This window comes from Tyto alba, unplaced genomic scaffold, assembly GCF_018691265.1.
Source record: "Tyto alba isolate M040663 unplaced genomic scaffold, T.alba_DEE_v4.0 Super-Scaffold_13, whole genome shotgun sequence".
Taxonomy (NCBI): Eukaryota; Metazoa; Chordata; class Aves; order Strigiformes; family Tytonidae; genus Tyto; species Tyto alba.
Genome location: NW_024881275.1, coordinates 18313149 through 18339204, shown reverse-complemented (window position 1 = coordinate 18339204; position 26056 = coordinate 18313149). Strand labels below are relative to the sequence as shown.

The 26056-nt window shown below is 41.5% G+C and overlaps 1 protein-coding gene across 6 annotated transcripts in view; it reads left to right on the top strand.

Annotated features, from left to right (window-relative positions):
- SEMA6A (semaphorin 6A) overlaps positions 1–26056 on the top strand; it is a 117103-nt gene that overhangs the window by 72640 nt on the left and 18407 nt on the right. For 3 of the 6 annotated variants that reach the window (XM_033000971.2, XM_033000968.2, XM_033000970.2), the window contains exons 11-19: positions 1169–1300; positions 4081–4236; positions 5629–5805; positions 6536–6676; positions 6782–6862; positions 8828–8886; positions 10721–10741; positions 10874–10924; positions 17858–18022. In XM_033000971.2, coding sequence (XP_032856862.1) covers positions 1169–1300; positions 4081–4236; positions 5629–5805; positions 6536–6676; positions 6782–6862; positions 8828–8886; positions 10721–10741; positions 10874–10924; positions 17858–18022 — 983 coding nt within the window. The remainder of the gene's footprint in view (positions 1–1168; positions 1301–4080; positions 4237–5628; positions 5806–6535; positions 6677–6781; positions 6863–8827; positions 8887–10720; positions 10742–10873; positions 10925–17857; positions 18023–26056) is intronic. The other 3 variants (XM_033000974.2, XM_033000975.2, XM_033000976.2) reach the window with 3 other exon arrangements.

Genomic DNA, 26056 nt, shown 5'->3' with positions numbered 1-26056 from the left:
CATGAACATTTGTGTAGCTGCTTCCATTTAAAACTCTTGCTGTGTAGTATCATGGTAATAGAGAGCTTTGAAGTTCCCTTCTATGTAAAAACACAGTCTGTGGAGATCAAAGTAAGACTGTCTCCCTACTTGTTGTTTCCTTCAGTAATAAGCATTTTGAAACCTTTTAATATTCAAACAGTTGGTTTTCCATCAATTTATATATGTTTATGAGTTTAGTTTTATTCTCTGTAACATTATTATCATTCCTACATTTTTTCTTTAGTGTATAATAACCTACTAGCTAAAAGGAGGTTTTAAAGCCTCAGCCAGCTGGGTTCATGCTATTTACCTGATAAAATCAAGCAGTGAAAGTCAGACATGAATACAGTAGTTCATGTATAAAAAAATGAAAGGTGGATAAATGAATAATTCATGCTTCCATGTGACTGACCATGGGAAACCACCGAGACTGTCAGAAAATATGTAGGTAAGGTTATAATTATTTTTAGACAATGTTATCATGCAGTTGCATGCAAATAATCAAAAAGTTGAAATTTACAACTTCATGATCTAAAAATAAAATTGAATTTGCTTCTATGAGCTCTTTACATCTCATTGAGTTAAGCAAATTCCTGAGCATAGTTAAATCCTTTCCACTGGGAAAACTTGGTGGAGATCAGGCTGTGGGAGGATGGAGCAATAACATATAAATGCCAGGTTAATGGCACATTGCAGCATGCTCCCAGTTTGATCAGCACCAACTTCTGAACTGCTTGAAGTGTATTTTTGAGTCATGACAGGGACTGTGAGAATTAATACTGAGAGACATTGTGACTTACAAGAACCTATATTTCCAAATAATGGGATCTGAATGAGACTGGCTATTACTCTTCATGCACCGCCAGTGGTACCCTGAGTTTCCCAGACTCTTTCCCTTCATCAAGATTATTGCAATTACTTCTTTCTGTAGAGACTTTGAACAAATTGTGCTGTCAGGAGCTGTCTGCTGATTGGTATATTTCAGGCTTTTCCATGGGGCTGGCTTTTCCTGTCAATACTCAGAGGTTACAGAGTTCAGGATTGAGTAGCCTGTGACAGGAAGACTTCTATACAGCATGTTTTTCACTCAAGATCTTATGCATAACTGCAGAATGAGTAACAATTTCTGGGAAATGTCATTTTGCAGCATCCCTGGCTCTGCAGTCTGTGCCTATGACATGCTTGACATCGCCAGTGTATTTACTGGGAGATTCAAAGAACAAAAGTCTCCAGACTCCACATGGACACCAGTTCCTGACGAACGAGTGCCCAAACCCAGGTATGTTTCATGAACAGTGATACTGATCTGTTCCTGCACGCAGAACAGAGGCTTTTGACAATTTGAACAGCCTTTTAAGTTGCAGATACAATTGAAGATGCATACTGTAACAGTAAAAGAGAAATTGAGTTGCATTTGAATCTAAGGTATACAAGTGAGAATTTTTCCACTTAAAAAAAATGTGTGTAACATAAATCAGGCCAGTGTCAGATCCACTTGGTCAGAGTAATCTATCACTTAAGAGTGGTGTGAGTTACACACCTGTTGCAAATTGGTTCGGTAATGGATATATCTCATTACAAAGCCTGCACCAGTTCTGCGGTTTGCTGTTCTGTGGTTAACATGCAATTTATGTGCCACAGAGGATGCATCATGGGGAGAAAAAAAACAGCATTCCATCAAAATGGAGATTCAGTTTACCTCGTTCCTCCTATGAGTTGTTTTCCCTGCTCCTACTTCCCTCTTCTTTGTACATGGCTCCTCTATTACACTCTCTTCATATTTCCTACAAGCACTTACTTTGTACAAGTTGCTGTTGATAGCCATTTGTTAACTCATTTACACCAGCAGCATTTTGCCCTGAGAATATAATATGAATGTAGATAAAACAAATTGATTTATCTCAGTCAGGCTCTACAACCTTAATGTATGTTTCACATTGCTTGTGATATCTTACATAACCTCAAAAGAAAAACACATTTGAAGCTCTGTGATGGCAAGCGAGCTTCTGCCTAAATCCAGATTTGGCCCATCATGTTTTAGAGTTGCTGAGTATAGTATTCCTGTGCCGTTTTTATTCTGAGGTTCTCACTCAAGAGAAGAGTCTGGAGATGGCTGAAAAATCTGGTAAATTCTATGTCTCTTTTTGGTCTGAGCCTTAGAAAGGCACCTGCTAGCACTGTTCCTGGATTTTCTAATCCATTTTGCAGTGTTTCAACAACTCATTGACATGATGGGCTGCCTTGATAGTGCAAGGCTGCACAAGGACTCCAAGGTCATTTGTTTGGAACTTAGAGAGTATTGGCAGGAGAGAGGGAAAGGAGAAAGAGAAATTTTCTCTTTCGGTGGGAAGAGAAAGTTGCATTATGAGTTTGTGGGATGAGCCAATAGCAGGCTAGCAGTTGTGATGAAGATGGGATAATGCTGCTCCTTCTAAGCCAGCAGGAGCTAACGTGAGCTGAATTGGTGAACACTGTTTCATGTAACATTTGGCCATCAATCTGCTTAACAGAAATAATCATTACTTCTAGCTCATGTTGAAATGCATGAGAAGAACAAGACGCCTTTGAAATAAGGTCATTTTTATTTGAATATCTCAGTATGGTGGAGAAACATTAGTGCTCCTAATATTCTCAGAAACATACCAGGGCCTTTCAGGGGCCTCACTTTCCTTTTTGGCCAAAGGTATACTTGGTTTTATGTTTACTCAATTAAACCAGTTTTGAGATTAAAACAGGATTAATCCAATCATGTGATTAAAATCTGGGTGGAAATAGACCAGCAGATTAGATGTACAGAAGCCCTAGGCACCACAGTGCCAGAAGGCATAGACTGCTCCTTAGAGTTCTCTGGAAATGTCATCTCATGAATCAGTGCCCTTGCAAGGTCCTTGGAGACCAGTGGTGCCCTTGGTTTCTCCTTCTCTCCCTCTTTTGCTAATTCTATATGCAGTTGCAAGACAACCAAAACATTTTGGATACAAAGAGGCAGAGCACACAGTCTCTGCATGTAATGTTCATTGTGCAGCTGTGTGGGACCAGACTCATTGACCCAGCTAGTTCCCTCTAGTGTTATGCTATCTTCTTACATAAAATTTAGTTATCTAAGATTTGAGTATTTATCTAAATCTGAGGGACAGATATGATAGGATCAGCACTATACTTTGTTCAAGTTGGCGTTTCTCCACCCATGTCAGTGGCTCTAGCCATGTCAGAGCAAATGAAAATTAGACACTGCAGAGTGTTTATGAGTATGTCATCCATCTTTCATCTTCCCATCTCACAGTGGCTTAAAGGCTTGAAGAATTGTAATGTCCTAGGAAATGGTATCAAACGGACCTTTTGTTGGAGAAAATAACCCACAAAATGTTAAAAACAGGCAAAGCGTTTTTCTGCTTCCTGCGTAGAGATGACCTGTGCAGGTAGTAATGTTAAGTTACCTCTGAAGAGCAGGGTATATTTTAGGAATAGGCTGAGCAGATTTGTATTTAAATTGTAGAAGAATGATCAGATACCATTTCAGTGAAAGTCCTCAGTGTGCTACCATACTTAAATTGTCTCATCCAAATTGAAAAAGGGTAAAACCAATGTTAACATGGATGCTTGCTGGTTTGTCTTCTTCAGTAGTACTTTTTCTGCCAGACAGGACTGAAAGCAGCATTTTTTCACACATGTTGAAAAAATCAACTTCCTCTGTATGTGAGGACTGCTTTTATTCCAGGAAAGAGCAGTCAGCTGGGCAGGTTACAGATCAGAAAGCACCTGTGCCGGCGGACAGCATCAAGGCAAATGCACACATATTGTGATTAAGTTCCGTGCGAGTGGATGAACTACAAACTGTGTGTGTCACTCCTGCTGAAGAAATGTCTGTGCTTTTAAGTGACATGTTAAGTCCTTTTGAGTGGAGGACAGAGCAGTATTTTAGGCTTCCCATGAGGGGCTGAACAAGTCCACTAGTCTTCTCGATCCTCTATTTAGATTTCACTGAGGGCCTCATTACAAAAGCAGATTTGCACTAGGCATCAAGTAAGTGTTCTGGCTTTACCCTCTTGGTTTTTGTAGGCCTGGTTGCTGTGCTGGCTCTACATCATTAGAAAAATACGTAACCTCTAATGAGTTCCCAGATGATACTCTGAACTTCATCAAAACACATCCACTGATGGACGAGGCTGTACCTTCGATTGTCAATAGACCCTGGTTCCTGAGAACAATGGTCAGGTATGTACCTCTTGTCCTCATCAGAGCTGTCAAGTTGTGCTAATAACGTTGCTCAGAATGCTCTCAAACTCTGTAAACATCCTTGGTGTGCTGGGCATGAATCCAGCTAGGAATGATGGCAGTACTGAGCAGATGTCCCAGAACTCCCTGAGCAGCTTTCAAGATAGGAAAAAACCTCAGTTCTTTCCAACCACACTATGCTGAAACCGGATCTTGGAGGAAATGCTGTGCAAGGAAGGTTGACCCGCCTGTTGGCTTATGGGCCAGTGTTTGGGACAGCTCTGTAGAAAACTTTGGGCAAGGATCAGCAGACAGCTCAGGGGTATGTACACAGGATACAAACATGTCTGCCAGGATACGTTCACAGGATATGAAGATGTCTGTCGGGATATGTACTGGTATGTTTTAATATTTACAGAAGCGTACAGGCAGAAATAATCACATAAACTGTATCCTTTCTATGGCAACAAGAGAAAAACACTAATGAAGAGATTTGAACAAAGGCACATAAATCAGCAAGCCTCAAATACACCATCCCCTTCCTATCAAAATACATTTCTACTGTCTGCTGTGGTCACTGTACTACTTATTTACTCCAGTTGTGAGCAGAATAACATGATTAACTTTTCCTCTCTTCCTCCATATAAGGGTAGAGTTTTGTGCCAGGCAGTGTTTAGCTCTGGAAGGGCCTGAACTTAGTTTTAGTAATGTATCTTCTGCCAAGTTTTTATGTCAGGTTCTGTACCTACAACCTAAGATGAGAACAGCAAGCTCTGCACAGCGCTTTCCTTTGATAGTCAGTACCAGGTAACTGATACCAAATCACCAGTACTTGTTTTCGATAAATTGTGTAATTCCAAGATTCAATATCATCTTAGCACTGAATTCACTTAGTGGCAGTTGTGTGATTATTTTTAGTGAGGTAAAATGTTGTTTAGCATCTCACTTTTGCACTGGCACAGCTTTTCCTGCCAAAAAAAGTTGAACGTAAATCGTTATTGCTGCTTTTAATGTGACAAAGCTTGCAATTAAAAAAAAAAAAGTCCCTGTGATGATTTTCTTTCTCTGCCTGAAGAAGTCACTAGGCTAGTACTTTACTTTTGATTGGAAGGATAATCCCTCAGACTCTTAGCACCCTTTCAGATTTCTGCAAACACTTCTCCTAGCTATTGGACATATGGACATGCAAACAAACACATGAAAATTCCCCACCATTTGGGGAGCCAAACTGGTACAGTCTGTGTTGACTTGTAGGGTTGTTCAGCTAGGAAAAGTTCCTAAATATGCTATGGTTGCTAGAAGGCTACCATGCAGTTATCTAAAGTGGAAAAAATTATAAAATAAATGGCAATCTAATCCCAAGTGATGCAAAATGCTGTATTGTTCTTCTAGATACCGCCTGACCAAAATTGCCGTGGACTCTGCTGCTGGGCCCTATCAGAACTACACCGTGGTTTTCTTGGGATCAGAGAAGGGAATCATCCTGAAGTTCTTGGCACGGACAGGAAACAGTGGTTTCCTAAATGACAGCCTTTTCCTGGAGGAGATGAACGTTTACAATCCTGAAAAGTGTGTATATCTGATTCTTTGTACTCGTGTATGGGTGACTTTGAACTCCCGATTTCCCAGAGAGAAGGTTGTCCCACAAAAAGGGAAGTAGTTAGAGAAGCCAAGGTTTTTTGAGTAATTTTAAATTGTCTGGAGAGGAGATGTCTGCTTATCAGTCTCTACAGTTCAATAAGATATTTTTTATTCAGTGTGTGTAGAAAATAGCCCATCCTTTGCAGAATTTGATGGATAATTAAAAGTAAAATTCTGCAAAGGAAGATTAATTTTCTAATCCTATAAAAAAACCTGATTCCTCTCCAAATAACTCAACAACCAGCAAGCCACTCTCCAAGGGAAATTTCCCGCATTTCAGCCTTCCTCAAATATGCCTAAAGGGGCTTTGAAGTGGGCCATAATCATGCAGAAATTTCAGCTACTTTGAGTGCTGTGGAAGAATAAACACAAAAAATGAAGGGCCCTCAGAAAGTTTGTCTGGTGTGACATCTCTTTCCACTTCTTATTCCCCTGTCCCATGCATTTTTAGTACTTGCTTGTATGTCTATCAGTCTTTTTAGTGGCTACTGTGTGTTCTTTTTCCTTGGCTTGTTCTATTTTACCTTTCTCAGGGCTTTTTCTGTGGGAGTTGGGGTTTTTTTTGGTTCTTTTTTTCAGCTTGAGGAATCATTAAGTTTTCATCTGGTTTGCCAGCAGAACTAATTTATAACCTTGTCTTAACTTTCTTTCAAATCAGGTGCAGCTACGACGGCGTGGAGGACAAGAGGATTGTGGGCATGCAGCTTGACAAGCCCAGCAGCGCCCTGTACGTCGCCTTCTCCACCTGTGTCATCAGGGTTCCCCTGGGACGTTGTGAGCGTCATGGCAAATGCAAGAAGTACGTGTTTTCTGGTGGCTTCTGGTGGCTGTCAGAAGCCCGCACAGCAGGCGTGGGGAAGACAGGAGCACTCATGAATGCCACCTTGTGTTCTTCTTTCTCAAGGGCCTGCATAGCATCCAGAGACCCCTACTGCGGATGGGTGAAGGAGAGTGGGGTGTGCACACAGCTGGTCCTTGGCTCCAAGTGAGTAAGGGCTCTGGCTGGATGGGCCATGAAGCTCTGGTGGTGGCGCCGGGCGGTCTTGGGCAGAGCTATTTGAAACATGGGGCTCTGGGGGAAGAAAAAATGTGGGAAGTGTTTGTTTCTACCTTATTTGCATTCACCTCTGAAACGTCTCACAATTTTTTTTGATGTGAACTCTCAGCTGATCGGTAACTGCTGAAACAGGAGGAAGATGAAAATGAAAGAGCTGCACTAAGGTCCATGTGTTATTGAAAGGAGGGAACTGGATGGGCATGTCTGGACCAGCCCACACTGGAGCCATCACAGCTGATTAAAGAGGCAATAGAATCCAAATTAAATTACTGAAGCAATTTGTCCACTGAAAACAAAACCAGTCCTTCTAATTTACTGTGCATTACTAAGAGGAATCACAGAGCACAGTAAGAGCTTAAAGCAGGTTCAGAGAAGTGCTGGATCTCCCCTTGCTTAACAGTAGAATTTAATTATTTTATAATAATGAAAGTCTGTTAAGGTCTGTTTAAATGTAGTTACTGAAGCCTCCTTGCAGGGCGCAGACCCACTTCAGAGCTCTCATTTCTTGGCCACATCTGACACACCTCCTGCTTTCCCACTCTGAGGTACAGTTATACTTCCTCAAGGCAGCGGTGGAAGTGTAGCAGAAACACCACACAACCTCGACAGCTGACCCCACTTAACCCTGCTTCTGTGCAGGTCTTCAGTATATAACGGATGAGTTACCATCCTTGTGCTTGTGTCTTTTTCTTAATTTGCTATTTCAATTCAAATTGTTTTGGCTACTGGGGATGCTATAGCTATATCTCTCTGTATATGTTTTACTACAAGAGTGTGGACTGTTCGTGACTGGACATATGGTAGAACAATTTTAAAATGCCCCTGTGTCCATTTCAGGTTTTCTCAGCATTCTCAAAGTGCTTGAGTCTTTTTGCACTTCCATGGCAAGTTGTAGGGGACTTCTGTACCTCACAGCTAAAAGCAGCTTCTGTGTTTATTAATAAATCCATCGAGACAGAGGCAGTGCAGCTTGTGGTGTGGTCCAGGGATGAGCAAGGCAGGTCGCTCTCTGTCCAATGCATAGCACTCAGGAAGGGGATCCAGATCAGCTGTGAAGATGTCTGTTGTACTTCTGAATTAACGGACAGGAGGCAGAGATGTTAGGTGCCCTCCTGGAGTAGGTGACAGTTGAGCAGGAGTTTTAAGAACATGGAGTTGGGAATGAGGTGCCTGCAAGGGTAATTACGCCTCAAGGACAAGTTCCTAACTAATGTAGACAAAGGCTTGTGTTGGAGGCTTTCCAAGGCTCTTGTCATTCACCTCTGACCATACAGGAAGTTGGAAGAACAGCTTCACTAGTTATCCAAAATCACAGGCAGAGATTAGGAGTGTAAAGTGGGCATGTCAGCTAGAAAAGCCTGCAAGTGTTTTTCGCTAGAGCCCCTTGAGTTCAGTGTAATGCCTTCTGTGGACTGCACCTTACATCTTGCAGCCTCATCCAGCATAGTACCTAAATGATTGCTGAAATGCAGGTTGTCTTCCCCGAGCAGAGTACCTACCCAATGAGTTAGCTTCCTTCTCATGTCAAAGTGTTGGTGCACCTTGTCTGCTATATGAACAAGTTAAGGTAGGATCATAATTGCTCCTGATAATATCATATATTATAGAGTTAACAGTTTAAAAAATGTTTGTGTCCTTTGACAACAAGGCATGCAGTGGATTTTAAAAAAGTAATAATAAAAAGACAAAGCATCATCAGAAGCCAAGAAGTCATTAAGCAATAATGAATAACTCAAATGTCTATGTTGCGATTTTTAAGCCTTTGTGTGGAAGTTCCAAAGAAGTGGGCAGTTTCACAGTGGGGCTTTATTCAGTTGCGCATGTGATAATTTCTTTCTGGTCATGCCTGTGACTGTTGTTATTCATACTGTTTTGTTTCTTTCTGTTATTTAGAGTGGCATTTGAACAGGACATAGAACATGGCAATACAGATGGCCTGGGTGACTGCCAAAGTAAGCAAAGCTTTTACCCTCTATTTACCATGTGTCACAGCATCCTTTTGAATGCCTGAAATCACCATTACCTGTCAGATGTTCTTTTGTACAATGTAAGCCACAACAGGGACAGCAACTGCAGCTAACGGTGCAGGTTCAGAAAAGGAACTGTTATTTAAATGTATTTAAAGAAAATAGCCCAGTTAGTGTGATTTTTACAAACACCGGACTTCAAAGCAGTTATGTAGTGAGAAGACCTCAGTTCTAGAGGATGCTGATTATAGCAATGACATAATGAATTGGGTGTTCATTGTCTTTATTAGCCATGATGTTTGGGTTTTTTATGTAGATATACAGAAGCAGCTTGGTTTCTTGGTGTAGACTGTGACTTGGACTACATTCCCATGCAGGACAGGGAGACAGTGAAATATACCTTCAGCTTTGGATCCAGATCAAGAAGTGGGAACTACTTAGTTTGTGAATCTTAGTGGATTTTACACACGGGATGGACCACATAATGGTATTAAGGGTCGGCCACTACTGACCTTGCCTAAGAAATTTTAATGGTAAGCCTTAGGTACTGACAGCGTGAGTTGGAAGCTTAACCACAGTCTTTAAACATCTACGTTTTACACTGAGGTGCTTAAAAGTGCACAGCTTGCACTTCATGCAAAGAAACCTTGCATGCTGATTTCTGAGCCTTCACGAATACAAACTTCTGTGTTCAGGACAGCTCTCATTCCAAATGTTCTTGCCAAGGTTGGTTTAATTCTGAGCCCCAAATATTATTTATAAACCTTATGAAATCAAGAATCACATTCTTTGTGGTGTAATTTGCACTGATGCCTGTACATGCAATAAAACTACTGAAGCTGAGGAAGTAATGTACAATGAGAGATTCATTACTTTTAGAATACAGAGCAAAATAACAGAGGGCTAGAGTGTGCCGTGGGATACAGTGCAGGGCAGCTGCTCTGGAGAAAGCCAGAGCCTTCTTATGCCTTGTGCATCTTTGTTCAAGAGCCATTTATTACTGTGATCACTGTGCTTGAAGGACTACAAGGATTTCAGCCTATGCATGCCTCCCATCTCAGCTACACCTCTCTCTGCCTCTGCTCTAAGATAAGGTTATGTAGGCTGTCTCTAAGTTTTTTGAAGGAGGTGTACGCGTAGTCCCTCCTGTGCTCCCTGTAAAATGGGTTAGCACCAAAATCAGGTCAGTTCCCAGATGGTGCAACTTTGCCCTTTTCAGCCAGTTCTGATCTCCTCGGGCAAATAGGTTAGAAAGGAGTGGAGTGTACCTGATATCAGTTAAATATAAAGGAAGGGTAGGAAATTATTCAGAAACAGCACATTGTGCTCATGGAGAGAGATCTGATCCTATGCAGAGAGCAACAAAGCCTATACCCTGCTTAAATCCCTCTTTAGCCCTGAATGACGCATTGAACCTTGACACTGCACAGGGGTAGATTTCACTCCCTGCTAACCCAGCTGATCTTATTACTTCATGTAGTCTTGGGTCATGTGAATTTTGTCCTCATTGACTCACATTGCTGCTGCATCACTTGTAGTGCCTTGTGTTAGATTAGGACTTGATCTTGCAAAGAAAGCCATGGCAGGGAGGGCACTGGCCTTCCCACTTCATATCCCTTGCACAGGGCTGGTCATGAACACTTTCAAAGCCAGACGCTGTTTTCGGGTATGCCTGAATATTAGTTTTGCCTGGGTCCTTAGGGTACTAATCACATACATATAAATATCAGCTGAAGCATAAAAGGTTGCTAGCAGCAAACTATTAAAAATAAAAAACGAGAGAGAAATAATGATTTTTCCCCTGTTATTTGTCTTTCAGATTCCTTCGTAGCCCTGAATGGTAAGGAAGTTCTTAGTTTCATTATTTACTGACAGAAAATCCATTTTGGAGGAATCACTTTTTACTAAACTTTTAAGTATTTTCATACTTTTGTTTTATTTAATGTTTCTTCCCAATTTATTTTGTTCATAGACATTTCAACTGCTTCACCTGATCATGAAATGTCTTACGACACAGTGTATGGTCAGTTTATGGGTGTTTTTAAAAATTCTCCCCAGATCCTTGTGTTAGCTAGTAGTTCCTGTACTCAAATATCCATTAACCTTTTTACTCGTTTTGTCTTGGTTTTGAGGGCCTGATTCACTAATCACAACTAGGATTAAGTCATACCTCTTGATTTTCAATCCCTCTTTTCTAGTCCTTCTTCAGGGCTGTCTCCATTGAATTAAAATCAGATATGGCCTACTTCAATGGCATGTCAGCAGACATGATTAAGAGCATGCCTCACCTGAACAAGGAACACTTGGGCACAGTGATGCATCTTGTCTGTTTGCCAGGAAAAACAAGATAGCAGCTCACATCCCACTCATGAGTTGTCCAAGATGGTGTCATGACTGCTGCAGCAGCCAGTCAGAGGTACCTTAGGGAAAGGAGCAGAACTGTCCCTGGGTTACAGAAAGATCTCTCATAAGGAAAATTAACCTATTACCCATGTGAGTTGAGACTGGGTTATGCCTCGATTGCTGAATGTTCCTGTCACTTCTAGAGTGAGTCATTTATGTTGTCCATGTTTGCAGTATCTTAATGCCTGAATGGGGCCTAATTTGTAAAAAACAATGGATTTGCATAGCAAATTAAATTACCTGAGCTGAAGAGGAGCATTTCTGCAAGTCTAGAGTAGCAGTTTCCCATGAGGCAGATGTTAATCTGTGCTCACACTACTTTCCACCACTTCGTTCTGTATATTTGGAAGTGGATTATGCTGGTACTTGGTGTACAGAATAAATGTCTGCATCAGGAATTACTGCAGAATAAATAATCACTTAAATTCAAACCTAGAGTTATGTTGCAGTAGTTTCTCTTTATAGACATCCCGATCAAAGTTAAGTACTCACAAGCTAAGAGGATATGTGGTGTTTCTCCCAGTGAAGTCAATGGAAAATATCCACGTGGGATGGGAGCTTGCTTGTGAAGTTGTTTTCAGGCTGTATAAGCCTAGCAGTTCATCTGAGCTAGGGCAAATTCACCGTATGTTTGGCTGAATGTAGCATGAGGTAGGTTAGTGTGCAGTTGCAATGAACATTTAAATGATTCTTTAATCTCATGCCTGCAAAATATCTAGGTACAAAACAGAACCAATGGCAGCAGAATATAAATAACTGGAGGCAAAGTAATACTGTTCAACGTTCGTAAAAATAAAATCAAATTCCCCATGTTGTTTATTACCAGGAAATGGAACGTGTGCAGGTGAAACTTGTTTGAAAGTATGATAATGAAAACCAGTGAAGGAAATGTACAAAATCAAAGACAAGTTAATGTTTCATAATGTATGGAAGACTCATGGTTTCATCTGCATATACAGCCTTTACTTTCTTTCATTTGAAAATTGCTATATTTCCAATGCACAGAGCAGTAATTAAAGAACAGTAATATTAAAATTCGTACTGCTGAATGTAAAGATAAAGAAAATGGCCTTGGGCATAGTCCTGATGTGCCAGGAATGTTCTAGTTTCCTGCTTCTAAGCACGTTTGTAGGCTGCAGTTTAAGTGGTGGGGCTGTGGTTCTGGATCCCGTTTTACCATGTTAGTATGGACTTTAGGAAAAGCTGGTATTTTAAGCTGACCAAAAGAGGGATTCAAGTGAGCAGCAGTGTGAAAAAAGCTGCAGTCCTAGAGAGTACAGGTAACCAAAGGAAGTCTGTTTTACTGTCCAGGCATGCCAAGCCCAAAGACAGACTCCATGAATTAACCCAGCTCAAAGTAGGACCCTACAGCCAGATGCAATGGAGAAATGCTGACCCAACACTACCATTGGTTCCCATTCATGCTTTGTCTTTCACACATTATTTCGTTGACCCTCCTCAGGTACATCCTGATAACGTCCTCTCTAGGCAAGTCAGCTCTTCCTTTTATGGGTTTGTTAAAATACCCATTCTGATATTATTGCAGTCAGTCTTTCTTTTCACCTACCAAAATATAAAAGGAAATGTGCTAGTCACCTCTATTTCTCTTCCACATGAGAAGTGTAGAAAATTCCAGCATGAGGTAGTAAACCAGTCTCAGTAAACATGTTCATGTTTGCTAACTGTAGTGACTGCTCTGAGTCATTTTCTTTCTTGAGAAAATTAAAATTTTATATATGGTGCATTTTAATGTTATTGAGTACAGTTAAATGCATAAGTAAGTGGTATTTCATAATAGATTAAAACTCAGAACACTGGAATATACCATAATTCCAAGCAAGTGAATGATCAGGGTGCTTTTGGATCCAGTAGGCTTAATATATCCAAAGGCATCTGAAACTCCGGTTGCAAAAGAAGTCTCAAGGCCTGATTCCCTTGATTTACTCCACTATAAATCAGCCCACTTCAACAGATTTACTGCCAATCTGTAGCAGCGTGAGTGAAAGGAGAACCAAGCCCTTCATCTTTGTATTATTGGCATCAGCCTCTTCCTGGATTTTGGCAGGTGGGCTCCATTTTCTGGGGCAGTCTCTTGTGAGTGGTTGTAAACAAGGGCAAAATCCACACAGGTGACTGTGCAAGTGCATCCCTTTTGACACCCAAGGAGAAGATAGCAGGCTGAAGGTTTGGCTGCAGAAGGTCAGAGAAAAATGATGCAAGAGCTGCATATTTAAGCAGGGAGATTAGACTAGACTAGATTCTTTTGCAAAATTGTAAGCAGCTTCAATTACCTTTGGAAACATCAATTCTTAGTGAATTGGGCCCTTATTTTACCCCCTAGCCATAGTCCTTTCTCCCTCTGTAGTATTGATTTAGCCTTTCCCTCTAATTGTCTAATTAGGTTGCTATAGCTGTTAATAGAATAGTGTGCAGACATCTTAACCTCTGAGATCCTAATGACTTGTGCATATTAGAGCAACTGTCAAATACATATTGAATCCCTGTCTTTGTTTTAAACCTGAAAAAAAACCTCCTTATATTTTACAAGTGCACTTCAGAATGAGCTATAGTTACAGAAGTGCAGCCCTTCTGAATCATTATCTATGCCTGTAGACATTAAGTGCTTTTACTCCCCTTCTGTTACTTGATTACAGCACTCCAAATGAAAAGTTTTTGCAAATAATGGAAGCACCTAAAACAGATTTTTTTTAAAACTGGGTCTATTTTGATTTTCACATGTTTGCTTTAAACAAAGAAGTTTGAAAAGGACTGTCTGCAGTTTTTCAGATGGTTTGTTTTAAAACAAAGGCAGCATTGGTTTTTTAAATGCTTAGGTATTAACCGATATTAACATAGAGGTACTGGCCACATCTCAGGTATGCTTAAAGCCTCTTTAAATGGCAGTGACATCTATTTACATAGTCAAAGAGGTAAAAATGGTGTAATGGAAAAAAAAGGCCCACTACATGTAGCAAACTTTACAGCACACTGTAAAGGTTTAATAACAGCTGTGTGTGAAAGGGCAGGACTGGATTGCCTGCCACTTCAGTCTTTTCTCTGTTTATGAGAGAAACTTAACTAGCTCATACATTTGTGGTGCCGCTCTGCTCAGAAGTGAAATTCACCCAGCAGGACTAGCTATTCAGGCACTTACAGGACACAGTGATACTGCTTACGGGAGCAGCCATTGCCCAGTAGTAAGTATTTGCAGAATACAGCTCTAACACAAGTGGGACAGGCTATTAAAGTCTAATCTGCTCCTGCCCTCCTTCCCCAAAATCTAGTGGAAAACCGTTTATCTTGATTAGGTGTGGAAGGTTGTTTCTCAGTTTGTACTAGACTACACATTAGTAACAGAGCAGATAGCCTGATTTCTTGCATTTCTCTACCTAACAACCATCTGGTACACATTAATATCTTCACAAAGCCTTAGCTTTCCATTACGAAGAAGTTTTCTATGTATTTGCAGCATATGGTTCAGGAATTTTTTTTTTTTTTTTTTTTTTTTTTCAGAAAATGTGTCCCTTAGGCATATATTTCCTCTAGATTACGGCATTAAGAAATGTTGTTCTTTAACCATACTCACGGCTTTTTCTTAGAATTCCCCCTCTAAGTACACCTAAAGTGCAAGTGTCTGGACAGAGGTATGAGCATATAAATACATATCAAACACAGGCATAAAATATGATTGCTACTTGGCAAGATTTTCTTCTCCTTTACCTCCATATCAAGCTATGACTAATTGCTTTCTTATTTTGAGTGCAGCACTATTTGTAGGCTGACCAAATATTGTACACAGCATTGTGGTTGCTGAATGGGGCATTAACTTGGAGACTGGAACCCCATGAATGCTGGCACTATGGTTAGTCCTTAGGAAAAAGAAGACATGGAAATCTCATATTTTCTATTTTCTGGCCTGTTCTCTGTCCCAATATTTCTCTCATTTCTTGGGGATAAGCACAGGAGCTGACAAGCATAAAATGATGTAGGGGTGAACACTTCCATGCTGCAGCATATTCTTGCTTCAACAGGGCATGTCCATTCAGTTGCTGGACCTCTTCTTGTCCTTTTGGAAGCAAGCAGCCCTGCTGCAGGACTGCTGTGAAAAACGCAACATGTTTGGATCAGAGTCCATCATCCATCTAACTGTGTGTTACCAGTGCTCCCAGCCATTCTGTGGCTTATGGAAACCTTTTAGAAGTGGATAATGTTTGGCTTCTCTTTTCTATTTGAGTGACATTAAAAGCTCTGTCTTCAACAAGATACAGCCTCTAATATGCCGTGTTAAAGAAAGACGGCTTGGAGAAACCACACTTCCTGTCATGAGAGGTAAAAATTAATCCAGTGCCCTTGTCAATATCAGCCTTCAGTCTGAGGTCCAGAGCTAAATTGTGTTAATGATTAGCTGTAGTAGCTGAAGGTTGACTTTGTGGTGAGAACACTGTGAATTTGACCAATTTTCCCTACTGAGTGTACCAGTTACAGGAGTTAGTTGTGTCTGTGTCCTATGCAAAACACAGTCCAAAGTGCTGCCATATATAATCCTGTGCAGTAAATCAAAAGGGCTCCTTGAAAATATAGAGGAGCACAGAAATTTTCTTCCTTCAAGACCATTAATATTCAGCAGGACTTCTTTAAATCATAGCAGTATCTTGATAGAAGTTGCAGCTGTTTTGCTGACTTCATCAGTTGTTCAACCCCTTGAAGCTGGTGAAAAGGCTGGATGAAACAAAGCACATGGGTGCGTCAAAAACCTTGGGAGCATTGGTGGCCAACATTTAGATTTGTGATTGCTGGAGTGGAATTGGGGACCTAGTTTCATCAGCTCTGTCTGTGCTTCTGAGAGCTGGGGCTGTAGAAGCCACTTGAAGCAGCCTTTTTGTAGTGCAGCTTCCAAAAGCTTTCTGCTTATCCAGTGACTGTTTAAAATAAACTAAAGAAGCACAGTCTCTACCTGCCCAGCTCTGGCCCTTCTCCATAAGGCTTTAAATTTGTGTTCCTTGTGCTGCTCTATCTCTGCCCCAGTGAGTCTCAAATTATTTTTCTAAGCAGTGAAACTGACATCAAGGAAAGGAACAAGGAGAGGGTCTCTGCTAGGGCAGTCTGCAGCCTCGTGATTGGACTCCTCTCCAAGGGAGGCTCACATCTAAGGAAGAAAAATTAATTTGCTGGGCTGCTAAAGATGAGGCAGGAGAAAGGGCTGCTGTCAGTCTGTCTGGCGTTATCTGAAGAGAAAGCGTTATCTGCCCTTCTGTCTGAATAATCTGATTCTGTTAGTTTGTGTTTGAGCATGTTTCAAAAACCCCTCTTTTGATGGGCTCTTTTGGGAGAGTAGGTAAGGGGAAATATAGCTACACCACATCAAATAAACCAGTCCCAGAGCTCACTGAGTCCTGCTGAAAACAATTCATTTTGGTGCACATGCAGAAAGGGAACTTTCAGAGGCATATGTGGTTTTGAGATCAAAATGTTGTGGTGCAGATGGAGTTTCGGTGCCCCCTCCCCAGCAGCGATGGAGCAGCCCATGCTACTGGGAAGTCCAGGCTGGAACCATCTTTCAGAGACAGTGTACTCCAAGCATTTTGGGTGCTGAAGTACTTCTCAGGATCTAGCTGCAAGGGATGTATGAGTCTACAAACACATCTCTGCCCCATCCAAACCTCTCTTAAAATTATGTGGTGTTTCTAGCAGGGCATGTTCTGTAAACATGCTGATTGTTGGTGTGTATTTGACAGGCGAGGAGCTCATCAGCCCTTATTCAGGATAACAGTAACAATGTTTGGAGTAGTTGTAATGGAAAAAAGGCAGCTGCGGGAGACACGGGTGCTTGGGCAGATCCACACAGTAAGATGCCTTCACTGTCACTCTGAGCAGAAATTGTGCTGGATTTCATACTTATCTCAGAGCCATTTTGGACCGTCAGCTCCGACAGGACCGCTGGAAGGGGTGCAAGTGGGTGTAAGCGACTGACAGGCCATGCACAGTTCCATCTGTGGGGCGATGCTGCAGTGCGAGCACGCCAGTTCTGGGCAGTCCTTCATTCCCCTGGCGGCATGGGGCAGAGAGCCACTGATGTCACCATTTTGTAGCTCTTCTGGCATTCCCCTTCAGTTTCAGACATATTAGAAGTTGTTCCGTTTTAAATTGTTTTTAAAATTGCTTTTTAAGTAAGCCAGTACCAGACAGCGTGGGCTGACACTTCAGTGTCGATCAGGGATGTGTACTGAATCCAGCTAAAGGGTGCTTGACTCCTATGAAGTGTACTAACTTTATTCCACACACATTTAACTCCCTTGAGTGAAAGCACACAACTACCAGCTCAGTGGCAGCCCAAGGCGTGCATGCACCTCTTAACAACCTGATCTGGAAGGTTCAATTCCCCTGTTTCCTTGGGGCCATGCTTTGAAGGACTTTTGAAACATTGCTCAGCCTTAGACAAGATATTTGCCCGTCACGGTTGCAAAGCAGTGCGTGCATTCCTGAGCGTGGGGAGGTAGCGTGGTAAGTGACTAATGAGACTTGTCTTCCCTACCTGTATTTATAATGTAAACAGGACACTCCAGTTCCCTAGTCCCAAGCACCACCACTTCTGACTCTCGCGCTCGACAGGGTTATGATGCTAGGGGACGCATGCTGGATTGGAAGGATCCGCTTGGTTCATCTGAAAATACAGATCCATATGTGGCAGTTTCATCCCATAATCATCAAGACAAGAAGGGTAAGGCCTTGGAAATGACGTCCTGTGGTGAGGAGGGAGGGGGGGAGGACTAAAGTGTAACTGCTTCCAGCTGGCTCGGAGTAACATGTAATGAAACTCCTGTGCTATAATTAAAAGCTTATCGTAAAGCTTGAAACTAAACAGCCAATCTCAGACTCAGTCCTAGATAATTCACTGCCTGAGGAAACCACACAAAACAAACAGAAGTGTATGCCTTTGCAGAGTGTGTTATGCATGTGTACGGGAAGGAGGGAAACAGTGGGGATTTAGCTCTTTTTAAACTTGATCTGCCCTGTTGTCTGACAGAGGAAGATCCATGGCTTCCCGTTGTTCTTAAGGTTACACTCTTATATTGCCTTTTTGCCTGAATTCTTAGGGCAGCACAGCAGATCTCAGCTAATTTCATGTTATTTCAGTCTCTCGATGACAGACAGAGATACTGAAGGTCTGCTGTAGTTTAACTACTGAGGTAAAACTGACAGTAGTCCTAGCCACTGGGCCTAAGTCCTGTCTTCAGTGAGACCTGAGCATCAAATACCTTTGAGAGTGGGGGCTGAGGAGGACATTAGCATATTTTAAAAGATGCGGAGGGGATGCTGGTGGGGAGAGATTCTGTGTTGCATTTTTAAATCACCAGAAAGTTGTGATTTAGGTGTCATTTCATAATGTTCAGCCCTATGCTGAAGCACACTTGGGTCTAATACAAGTGACAGCCCTGTTCTTTGGCCCTCAGCCCTCCCTTTGCTATACATACAGGGAATTAGGCAGACAAATGCCTAAAATTGCCACTTGAACGTGTTTAGAGAAGAAGCAGCTTTTCTCCTATTTAAGGATGGTGGTGCCCCCTCATTCCATCTTGGCCCTCCATTGTTCTCCTGGCTCCTTTTAATCTGTGTCTCAAAGAAGTTAAAATGGTTCCTTTGTAAATAGGGGACTTAGGTTCAAATACCTCCACTGCCTAGAGAGATCTGAGTCCTTGATATTCTTCTCCAGGGTGTTCTTAGATCGCTTCTTTCAATCTCTTCTCTGCTGAAGATGTTTTGCTCTGGATGGACTAACTAAATACTCATTGGGCCAGAAGGAGGATGGGTATGAGCAAAACTCACTTGCTGAGTGGTTAGAGCACTCACCAGGGGCAAGAACACACATGAGTTTCAGTCCTTTCTGCTATGAATAGTTGCTATAAAACACTTAAAATATTAATTGAAATGTGGATTCCAGTCTCTATTGTTCATGCATTTTACATGAAAAACTCATTAGACAAGAGCATCAGCTGTTCCTGGAGAAGCTACTGGTATGTCAGACCTGCTGCTTTGTGTTGTCTGCCCAAACCAGTAGGTTACTAAATCACGTTCCTTCCCCTCCGTCTGACCCAGTGAATCTTGAATTCTCTGCATTGGCTGAGGAGACTTTCAGCAGGGGATGATGAGCACATTAACATTGCAGAACAGTCTTCAGCAGAGCTGCACAAACAGCAGGCAGTGGTCTGGACCCAGACTGTGAACTCAGTGCCTGTTATTCACAGCAGCCCCCAGATGCACAGTGCCTCCCACAGACCTGGGATATCCTGGATTTCTCACAGAACTCCCCAGGATTGACCTCAAAGAGCCTTCATGGTTCTTAGTCATGAAGGCAATGGGGATCACCTGGCTGACCCAGCAGAGAGGAAGCCTGAAGCACTTTTCCAGATGAGGAGGCTGGTCAGATTAGGCAGGAGATGCAGTAAAATTTCCTGAGATGCCATGGCAAACATTAATCTAGTAACCTTGGCTTTTAGGCTTGATGGCAGGAAATAGAATATGAAGATTTTAATTCCCTCAGGCAAAGGATTCAAACTTGTCTTCCACCTCCCAGCAATTATGTTTTCCCATAAAAAATGGAAAAACTGCCCTTTGCTCTTCTTCCTTCTACTGGATTTTAAGAGGTGGCCCCTATTTGAACATTTATTTTCAGAGCTTGATCCTGTAGACGTTCTGGGAGAGTAACTGCAAATCTAAAGCAAAAATGTGAATTTCTAAAACCTGATCAGGTTCACATGTGAGTTAAGCACAGAGCTTCCCTGCAGTTCTGTGGTTTGCTGAGCCTTGGCAGAGAAGAATTTCAGCCAGCTGCAATACTCAAACTCAAAACTGTAACTTTGGGTGCAAGAGGCTGGGGGTGCTGAAGGAGAAAGCACAAATTCCTAATTCCTGCTTAAGTTCGGTTTGAGGTATCATTTTCAGTTTTTTAATTCCTCAGCTCTTGCTCTTCAGCTGTAGAAGGGAAATTCAGAAAAGGTAATTTCTGGGTATCACATATGTAGAAGAGGGAAGGCAAATAAACCTTCATGCCCTTCTAAAGATGGCATGTGGTTTTCCTAGCGCTCCTCTTTCTTCTCAGCATTAAATCAGTGATAACACTGACAGCCGAAAAGAAAGGCTTTTTTCTTTTTCTGTCCAGTCTGTTAGTAACACCTGGTATTCAAAATATTTGAGGTGAGAGGACGTTTCTTAGAAAATCCAATGTTCTCTTTTCTGAAAGTCTCTCTCCTCCACCCTGAGAGGCAGGGACGTTATTAAGCAGAGGAAGGAAGGGAAAGAAGGGAAGGAAGGGAAGGGAGGCAGGCAGGCAGGCAGGAAGGAAGGCAGGAAGGAAGGCAGGAAGGAAGGAAGGAAGGAAGGAAGGAAGGAAGGAAGGAAGGAAGGAAGGAAGGAAGGAAGGAAGGAAGGAAGGAAGGAAGGAAGGAAGGAAGGAAGGAAGGAAGGAAGGAAGGAAGGAAGGAAGGAAGGAAGGAAGGAAGGAAGGAAGGAAGGAAGGAAGGAAGGAAGGAAGGGAGGGAGGGAGGGAGGGAGGGAGGGAGGGAGGGAGGGAGGGAGGGAGGGAGGGAGGGAGGGAGGGAGGGAGGGAGGAAGGGAGGAAGGGAGGAAGGGAGGGAAAGAAAAGGAAGGAAAGGAGGAAGGGAATCCATGAATCCAGCCCTTCTGCTGGCATCAAACAGGGTCAGAAACCACCACTAGTGGAAGATCTGTCTGTTTATGTACCTAGAGAAATGCAGAGACACACATGTGTTTTAATGGCACTATTTGTTATGTGTGGGTCCCTACTTTGCAAATCTTCTTCAAAGCAATGTTTAATAGATGGAAGGCTGGCTATTAAAAGCATCTTGTATGCCAGTAGCAGGTTTCAGAAGAGCATGCAGTAAAAATATTAATAAATGTATAGCTGTTGGATTCTAATCATTTTCACTTCAATTCACTGACTGATATGAGGTGGCTTACATTCAATAGTTCCCTCCCCAGGGACTGATGGTTACCAAAGAGCCTTATTAGCACTTGACAGGGTCATCTAAATATCATGCATTCTTTAGTGCCTAATTATGAATATTGACAAAGCTGGAAGCAGTCTACATGCAATCAAGACAATGGCGGCAGAGGTGACCGCATGGTTGTTTACCATTACCATCTACTCATGTGTTGTTACTCCTTGCCTTGCCCAGTCAGAGCCAGGTGGCTCCAAAATTACTATTGATTTGTTGCTTTAAAAGGGCAAAGGAAAGAGTCCTTACACAAAATTAAATCAGAAAATGTTACTATCCGAAAGGAAATCAAGATTTTGTTTTCACTTTTGCTGTGATTTCTTTTGCTTTCACACATTCACAAAGAAAAAGTAATTTCTTTTTTTTTTTTTTTTTTCCATTTTCTCTTTGTTTTGCAAGGTGCTCTGTGTTGTTCTTCGTTGGTTGTGTCTGTTCCTTTGGACAGTGTTTTCTTTCTTTTCCTGTGCTCACAGACGGCTTACTGGTTGTACTAATTGCACAGAATCCACTTGCTGCTTTCTTTTCTGTAACACGGGTGCTTTGATGATGTCACATCCATCCATATGCTTCACTTTTAATTCAGTGCAGGCATCTTGGGGAATATCTGTGGGGGCGTGAAGAGGGGGTTCTTTAAAAGGGTTGACTCATGGGAATGTGACATTTGTGTGCCACAGCTTTAGTAGCTAAATATACTCTGGGATTGTTGTTTCTGAGCTACATCACATTTCCTGCCAAGATGAAAATGTGTAGTGCAACCCATAGAGTAGGAACTATGCGTTGCCATCCCACTGGCATTTTCATTTTGGCCATTAAGGAATCTGCCCTTCCTATTGCAGAAAAAAAAAAAAAAAAAAAAAATCAGCTCTGATTGGGCAAACTGCACCTCTCTTTCCTCTTTTCCGTCTCCTCCCCAGAAAAAAAAAAAAAAAAAAAGGAAAAAAACATGTTCTAGAGTATGTTTATGTTTTGTTTCCTTTCTTGCTATGTTTTAGTGTTAATTTAATTGTGTGTTTCTCACCTTTGTTGAAACAGTTTCCTTAACCTCACTGTCTAACCTTCCCCCCTGCTGCCATTGTACTTGATCTCCCTCCCTCCACAGTCATGAAGCTCCTCCTGTGGAGCGCTCCAAGGCTCTACTTTCTACCCCCAGTAGTGCCATAGCACTCTGTCTCACTGTAGTCATCTTACTAACGAAGTGGGGAGTAGACACATACCACTCGTAGAGAGACCTACGTGAAGAAAACAATGTGATTTTCTTCAGGATTAGCTGGCCTTGCCCCTCATTACCCTGCTGCCCTTCTCTGCTGCCTCCTGTCCTTCCTGCCTCCCTTCAGAAATGCCTCATGCTATTCAAGTCCTGGGTTCATTAGCACAAATGCAACGAACTGCTCCGTTTTCTCACTCATTCCCTAGATGCCTGGAGCCTGCCTTTTAATCACAGTTTTGATAAACTGGATTCAAATTCAGCTTATGATTTTGTGGTTTTGCTACAGCTTCTCCGCAGCATTCAGGTAGACATGGCTGAGCTGGGCACTGAATGACAAAAGTGTAGCGTTGCTGTTAGCAGGCTTCATGTTTGTATTCTTACTTGTTTTAACATTAAGTGAAGATTATGAGGTGATATCTCTTTTCCTTAACAAGCCTTTCGTCTATATCCATGAAACAATGGTAAAATGTTGATTAGAAGCAGGATGTGATGAACACAGTTTGCAGAGTTAAGAGCTGCTGGTGTATTTGGATGTCAAAAATGCTTCTGTAGGTATGGTATCTGGTAGCACCTTTTACTTTAGAGATTGTAGAATTATTGTTATTATTATTATATTAATAAAATTAACAATAATAATAACCGCAGCCATTCTTCTGGTACAGAATTAGACATTATTAGTGATAGTCAGCTCCTCTATTTGGAGAGGGCTAGGCTATTGGGGATCCCAAGGGCTGTTAATTTCAAAACCTGACTCCAGAAGATATTTCATATTGTACACAAGTAGCAGTGTTACTAAATTTTACTGCGATTATCGCTACTTGAAAGATTTGCCAAGTGCTGACAATGCTTTTCTCCAGAGAGTCTGCAACTGTTCAGGCAGATTCTACCATATTGAGACAGAATTATATGAAACTTCAGGTACAGTTATAATAAAGATTGTGAAGTGCTGATTTAACAAGATACTTTACAAGTAGACATGAAATAGAGAAGAAAAAAATATGTGGTAAAGCAAAGCTTTGGACTCTTTTTTGTATAAATTAAACAACAGGTGTTCATCATGGGAGGGCTGAGTTTTGCACCAGGAAGTATATGTGCAGTGTATGTTTTTACACAAAAATATTGATATATGCTAATATGTTGAAGGATCTAAAATATTCAAAGTGGTTTTTATCAGAGGAAGCAGGGAGAAGTTGTTACTATCTTTCTGGGATTTTTTAATAATTCAGAAGAGGATTTAATGTGGCTCGAGATTTGTCAAACTGATCTTTTGAGTCAGTGTTTTCACGTCTGAGGGGGAGGGCTTGGGTTTTCAAGGTGAAGCAAATATTCTCTATTTGATCTGTGTCATTGTCCTGGCACTGTCAGAAGGAACTGACTGATCCTAAAAAAAGTGTTAGGCTAATGGGAGAAGGAGTTGCACCATAGTCAGTTCTGCCTGGATGGGGCTTGGTGAGGGGTATAAACTCAAAGCGTGTGTACCTGGGAGGAAGCTGCACAAGGACTGGTATTCTTTTCACATGTCTCAAACTACTGTATGCACAAACAAAGCAGATTGCAAGTACCTTGCAGTTCACTAAGTTTCAAGTGCTGAGGAAACAATGAAGATTGAATTGGACCAGATCTTTGGCTTACTATACTTTTAAGTCTTTTGCCCACAGTCTAGTAAAACAGTGCTGTGAAAAAGGGATTAGGGAATTTGCCTTGTTTCTGTCTATGATTCTGTAGCATTTGGCTGGGATGTGAAGTGAGAGGTGTGGTTACTTGGAGCGGTAGTGTTTCACAAAGGGATTTCACCTGCACAAGACAAGATGACACAGGGCTTAGTCCATTTAAACTTTAATAGCCCCACATCTAGATTAAAACCTATTTACTTTTCCCATTAGGATTTAAACAGAGGTTGATTGGATGAATGTATGCTAAACAAAGCCCTATAGATTTTTTTTTTTTTCTAAAATGTTCTCGGGTAAATTAGCATCAGCTTACTGTAAACATCCCTATTTCTAGACAGGGGGCTTATTGATGTTTGTCACATATACTGGCTGCTTGGGTGAAATACTAAAAAAATCTTTTTTAAAAACAAACAAGCAAGCAACCCTACATTTGTCTAGAGTGGCTGTATTGAACAACAGGAGCTGAATACCTCAGAGACTAATCACAGCATATCTTATGTGGAGCACCATGTTAGCTCCATATCAGATAAATACCAGAAAGTCATTTTTAGCAGTTAAATGGGACCAAATTTCTCAGCAGAGTTTTTAATGGCCAGATACCTGTGTCACCAGACCAGGCTAATAACTAGCAAACATGCCAGAAGATTGATGACCTCACCACACTGGAGTCACTGGTATCCTGTGACATGCACCAGGGGGCTGTGCAGTCAGTATTAAAGGAACATACCAGACTTGTCCAGAGGAATGACACTGATCCTTCCTCTGTTCTGTCTTGCATGTACAAGCTGTCTGCTCCCAGGGCTAGAGACAACTAATCATCTCAGATTGCATCCTCAAGTTCAAACAGTGGCAGTAAAAAACTAGATGCTAATTAATAAAATGGAAATTGTATATAAAATTGATGAAAGAAGAATGCTGGAAGGATGTTTCTGACAACAGACTTTCTTCAAACTTGTTTTCATTATGTTTTTGTAGGTTTCTGTGAGAACAAGAGCAAAGAGACAGAGAGGAGACAAGGCATGCAGAAAAGATGACAGAAACTAATTCCCCGGGCAGGGCCACATCTTTAAGCCAATTTTAATCAAACATGGGGATTGTAATAGAATACAGGGCAGTGATTTAGCTTGTCTTCTCTGTGACTAAGTCTTCATTTCAAACCTTACATAAAAAATCCCCAGCTCATTTAGTCACAGATTTTCTATAGTAACCTTCTGAAAGTATGAGAGGAGCAATTTTCACTGCAAAAGATAGGCAAGGATGAGGAAATCAAAATAGTGGAGGGGATATATTCCAACACACACCACCTGCCTGTGCAAGACCTAAAGAAATACCTATACCTCAACATTGGCACTAACCTAACATTTTCAGAAATCAGAATGTTTCTACATTTCACTAACAGTCCGGCTTTCAGATTTAACTAGCAGAACTGGAAACATGAGTAGCAAGATTAGAACCAAGAGTCATTTGCTATTTAGTAGCCAAAAAAAGACATCACTGGTAATAGAAGCAGTTTGGTTGATGTGCAACCTCTGGTTATGAAAACAATCAACAGAGCTTTTCTGTCCCCAAATTACTGGATCCTACAAATAAAAGAAGGGTGAAGATTAAAATAGTGCTCATCAAATGTCAAGTGTGGCTGCAGGAAACAGCAGGTATCCTTGACCTGTAATTGCCCGCCTGCGTAGATTTAAAGTCAGGCTATCCATTTCCAGGCTACAATGAGCAGTAGAAGCTTGTCTTACTAGAACAGGGAAAAACTGTCATTGCCCCGGGACCTTGCTCTGCTTTTTCAATAAAAGAGGCCACATCTAATTTGTCAAGGCAGCTGCTCAGGGTTCAGGGCATTAGAGCTATTGTGTGAT